The sequence below is a fragment of the Macrobrachium nipponense genome, chromosome 23, assembly GCF_015104395.2.
Source record: "Macrobrachium nipponense isolate FS-2020 chromosome 23, ASM1510439v2, whole genome shotgun sequence".
Taxonomy (NCBI): domain Eukaryota; kingdom Metazoa; phylum Arthropoda; class Malacostraca; order Decapoda; family Palaemonidae; genus Macrobrachium; species Macrobrachium nipponense.
In genome coordinates, this window is record NC_061090.1 from 30,843,438 (window position 1) to 30,848,437 (window position 5,000).

The following is a 5,000-nucleotide window of genomic DNA, read 5'->3' on the forward strand; positions in this document are numbered from 1 at the left end:
TTTTAAGGAAAAATCTTAATTAGGTTGTTGTTTAAGGAAAAATCTGTTTAATAAGGTTGTTTTTTAAGGAAAAATCTGTTTAATTAGGTTGTTTTTTAAGGAAAAATCTGATTAATAAGGTTGTTTTTTTTTTAAGGAAAATCTGTTTTTAATAAAGGTTTTGTTTTTTAAAAGGAAAAATAATGTTTTTTTAATAATTGTTGTTTTTTTAAGGAAAAATCTGTTTAATAAGGTTGTTTTTTAAGGAAAATCGTTTAATAGGTTTGTTTGTTTAAGGGGAAAAACTCTGTTTTTAATAAGGTTTGTAAGGGAAAAATCTGTTTTAATTAAGGTTGTTTAGGGAAAAATCTTGTTTAATAAAAGGTTGTGTTTAAGGAAAAATCTGTTTACTTGGGGGGAGTTTGGTTTGTTTTAGAAAAATCTTTTAAATTTTTTTAATGAGGGTTGTTTGTTTTAGGGAAAAATCTGTTTAGTGAGGTTGTTGTATAGGGGAAAATCTGTTTAAGTAGGTTGTTGTTTAGGGAAAACTCTGTTTAGTGGGGTTGTTGTTTAGGGAAAATCTGTTTAATGAGATTGTTGTTCAGGGGAAAATCTGTTTAATGAGGTTGTTTACGGAAACATCTTTTTAATGAGGTTGTTGTTTAGGGAAAAATCTGTTTAATGAGGTTGTTGTTTAGGGAAAACTGTTTAGTGGGGTTGTGTTGGGAAAAATCTGTTTAATGAGGTTGTTTAGGGAAAGTTTTTTTTAATGAGGTTGTTGTTTAGGGAAAAATCTGTTTAATGAGGTGGTTGTTTAGGGAAATCTGTGTTTAGTGGGGTTGTTGTTTAGGGAAAATCTGTTTAATGAGGATGATGTTTAGGGAAAACTCTGTTTAGTGGGGTTGTTGTTTAGGGAAAAAATCTGTTTAATGAGGTTGTTGTTTAGGGAAAAATCTGTTTAGCGGGGTTGTTGTTTAGGGAAAACTCTTTTTAGTGGGGTTGATGTTTAGGGAAAAATCTGTTTAATGAGGTTGTTGTTTAGGGAAAATCTGTTAATGGGGTTGTTGTTTAGGGAAAAGTCTGTTTAATGAGGTTGTTGTTTATGGAAAACTCTTTTAGTGGGGTTGATGTTTAGGGAAAAATCTGTTTAATGAGGTTGTTGTTTAGGGAAAATCTGTTTAATGAGGTTGTTGTTTAGGGAAAACTGTTTAGTGGGGTTGTTGTTTAGGGAAAAATCTGTTTAATGAGGTTGTTGCTTAGGGAAAACTGTTTAGTGGGGTTGTTGTTTAGAGAAAAATCTGTTTAATGAGATTGTTGTTTAGGGAAAACTCTGTTCAGTGGGGTTGCTGTTTATGGAAAAATCTGTTTAGCGGGGTTGTTGTTTAGGGAAAATCTGTTTAGTGGGGTTGTTTAGGGAAAAATCTGTTTAATGAGGTTTTTGTTTAGGGAAAACTCTGTTTAGTGGGGTTGTTGTTTAGGGAAAAATCTGTTTAATGAGGTTGTTGTTCAGGGAAAACTGTTTAGTGGGGTTGTTGTTTAGGGAAAAATTGTTTAGTGGGGTTGTTGTTTAGGGAAAAATCTGTTTAATGAGGTTGTTGTTTAGGGAAAACTGTTTAGTGGGGTTGTTGTTTTGGGAAAAATCTGTTTAATGAGGTTGTTTAGGGAAAGTTTTTTTTAATGAGGTTGTTGTTTAGGGAAAAATCTGTTTAATGAGGTGGTTGTTTAGGGAAATCTGTTAATGGGGTTGTTGTTTAGGGAAAAGTCTGTTTAATGAGGTTGTTGTTTATGGAAAAACTCTTTTAGTGGGGTTGATGTTTAGGGAAAAATCTGTTTAATGAGGTTGTTGTTTAGGGAAAATCTGTTTAATGAGGTTGTTGTTTAGGGAAAACTGTTTAGTGGGGTTGTTGTTTAGGGAAAAATCTGTTTAATGAGGTTGTTGCTTAGGGAAAACTGTTTAGTGGGGTTGTTGTTTAGAGAAAAATCTGTTTAATGAGATTGTTGTTTAGGGAAAACTCTGTTCAGTGGGGTTGCTGTTTATGGAAAAATCTGTTTAGTTACGGGGTTGTTTGTTTAGGAAAATCTGTTTAGGGGTGGGGTGTTTAGGGAAAAATCTGTTTAATGAGGTTGTTGTTTAGGGAAAACTCTGTTTAGTGGGGTTGTTGTTTAGGGAAAATCTGTTTAATGAGGTTGTTGTTTAGGGAAAACTGTTTAGTGGGGTTGTTGTTTAGGGAAAAATTGTTTAGTGGGGTTGTTGTTTAGGGAAAAATCTGTTTAGCTAGGTTGCTGTCTAGGGAAAATCTGTTTAATGAGATTGTTGTTTAGGGAAAAATCTGTTTAGTGAGGTTGTTGTTTAGCGAAGAATCAGTTTAGTGGGGTTGTTGTTTAGGGAAAAATCTGTTTAATGGATATAAATTTTGCCAATGGTGAATAAGGAATGACATTTTATGTAGGAAATGTTGAGACAAAAATACATTTCTAATAGTGGTTTAAAGTTTGTTTGCATGTGTAGAAATTGCGAATGAAATTATATATGGAAATTTTTTTATGTAAAAATCTATTTAATGAGGTTATAAATATTTGACGTTGATGTTGAATAAGGAATGAAATTTTATGTAGAAAATGTTGAGACAAAAGTAAAATTTGTCATAGTGGTCTGATATTTTTTTAGGGAAATTAGTTTCAATTTATAAATATTTATAAACTGAAAAAATTGTGAATGACAAACCCAGTCAGAAATATCTCTCATAGTACACAAAGATAAAAAAACTCAAACATTGCCAACAGAGGCAAGTAGCAGTATTAACCACCACGCCCGCCCCCCTCGAAAAAAATCCTACATACAATTAAAGAAAAACATTTGCATATCAGAAAATCTCCATTAAAGGCAATAAAGTAACAGGCTAAGCCACATCCAGTTTTATTTACGAGTCAGTGCACATCTATTCGGGAGATTACGACTTACCTTTAAGTACCTGCGGAAGTGGGAGTGGCGATGTCAACTGATGTTTATCTTTTTTTCAAAGGAATGATCTGGTGACTAGGAAATTGATAGGAGGAAATAGAAAGGAGGGAAATAGATAGGAGCAAATAGCGAGGAGAATAGATAGGAGGAAAATAGGCGGGATGGGATAGTGAGGAGGAGAATAGATAGGAGGAAATAGTGAGGAGGAGAATAGATAGGAGGAAAATAGACGGGATGGGATAGTGAGGAGAATAGGTAGGAGGAAATAGGGAGGAGGAGGATAGAGAGGAGGGAAATGGAAAGGAATGATCAGAGAGGAATAAATAGATAGGAGGAAATTCTGACGAGGAAAACAGAGAGAAGAAAAATAGACGGAAGAAATAGTGAGGAGAAAAACAGACAGGATGAATTAGAGGAGGAGGAATTAGAGAGGGTGAAAATAGGTAAGAAGTATAGAGAAGGAAAACACAAGATATAATAAACAGAAAAAAAAACCGACCCAAATGCCTCAGAGTGGTACCAAGAACGCCCCCCACCCCCTTCAAGAGGAAAACAGAAAAAAAAAAGATAAGAACGCCTTAGATTGGGGACCAAGAACCGTCCCCCCCCCCGCCCCCCCCCCCCCCCCCACCCCCCCACCCCCCCCCCCCCCCCCACACCCCGCCCCACACCCGAGGAAAACAGAACAAATAATAAACAGAAGAAATTTTTTAAAACGCCCCCTCCCCCTCCGAAGGAAAACAGCAAAAAAAAAAAAAAAAAAAAAAAAAAAAAAAAAAAAAAAGATAGAAAAGCCTAAGATTTGGGACCAAGAACCGCTCCCCCCCCCCCCCCCCCCCCCCCCCCCCCCCCCCCCCCCCCCCCCCCCCCCCCCACCCCCCCCCCCCACCCCCCCCCCCCCCCCCCCCCCCCCACGACGACTCACTCACCTGGGGGAGAGACGACCTGCGACAGGCAGGTGTTGACGCAGCCGTTAAAGCAGCAGGAGGTGGAGGGCGGGCAGTGGTGGTGGTGGAGGCAGGCGGAGGCGGCGCACAACTCTGAGAAGAAGGGCGTGACCGGCGGAGGGCACCTGTGCTGGGCCACCGCCGCTTCTCCGACGGGGATGCCCTCCATGCCCTCTGGGTCGTGGTGCTGCAAGGTAGAGAGGCGTATATCAATAAATCAGTAATCAGATAAGTAGCTAAATTGATAATTAGACAATTATATAGGAAAATTAATAAATAGATAATTAGATAAATAATACATATATAAATGAGTGAATAAATAAACGGGTTAATTAAACTAGACATATGAATAAATCGATAATGATATAAATAGCTAAATTGATAATTACATAATTAAATAGCAAATTAATAATTAGATGAGATGAATAATACATATATAAATGAATTAATAAATAAGCAAACGGGTTTATTAAACGTCAGTAAATCTTTGATAGATCAAGACTTAAGAATTTCGTTTTTGTTTTTGTTTTTGTAAGAAAATGAGCCGATGTTTATATATGTAAACATACATATACAGTACCCAGTCAAGATACATATATATATGTGTGTGTGTGTGTGTGTATAATACACTTGTTTGTGTGTTTGTTTGTATTTAGGCCAGGGTTCCGCGTGCGCTCAACAAACAAGTGGGCTAAGCTAAGCTAAATAAAAACGTAAGCTATAAATATGCCATCTCTCAACAAATATTAACGTCACAGGACCTAAACCTTAAAAACACGAATCTGACAGGACTCTCCATCATAAGGGAAAATCCCCCCCCCCCCCCTCTCTCTCTCTCTCTCTCTCTCTCTCTCTCTCTCTCTCTCTCTCTCTCTCTCTCCTTGCTTCACGGCCTAATTTATGGCGCTGTTAAGTCGTCTATATTCGGTCCCATAAATAGTATAGGCCCACTTTGGTGGCCCTGACTTTTAAGATGGGATTCGAACTGCAAAATGTTGAAATGGCCTGATGTTTGCCACCTGCATTCAGAGGAGGCCGACGGGAAGGGCGTCTCTACGCCTGTATCTATTAAGAAGAAGACGTGGAGGAAAAAAAAACAAGGAAGTTAGGAC

At 37.6% G+C, this 5,000-nt stretch overlaps 1 protein-coding gene and 1 long non-coding RNA gene across 3 annotated transcripts in view; one reads left to right on the forward strand and one right to left on the reverse strand.

Moving 5' to 3' along the window:
- LOC135200143 (uncharacterized) overlaps positions 1–5,000 on the reverse strand; it is a 113,227-nt gene that overhangs the window by 65,574 nt on the left and 42,653 nt on the right. For both annotated transcript variants that reach the window (XM_064228488.1, XM_064228497.1), the window contains exon 2: positions 3,871–4,075. In XM_064228488.1, the coding sequence (XP_064084558.1) occupies positions 3,871–4,075 (205 nt within the window). The remainder of the gene's footprint in view (positions 1–3,870; positions 4,076–5,000) is intronic.
- The window catches only part of LOC135200155 (uncharacterized), a 72,396-nt gene that overhangs the window by 34,570 nt on the left and 32,826 nt on the right, over positions 1–5,000 (forward strand). The window lies entirely within an intron of this gene.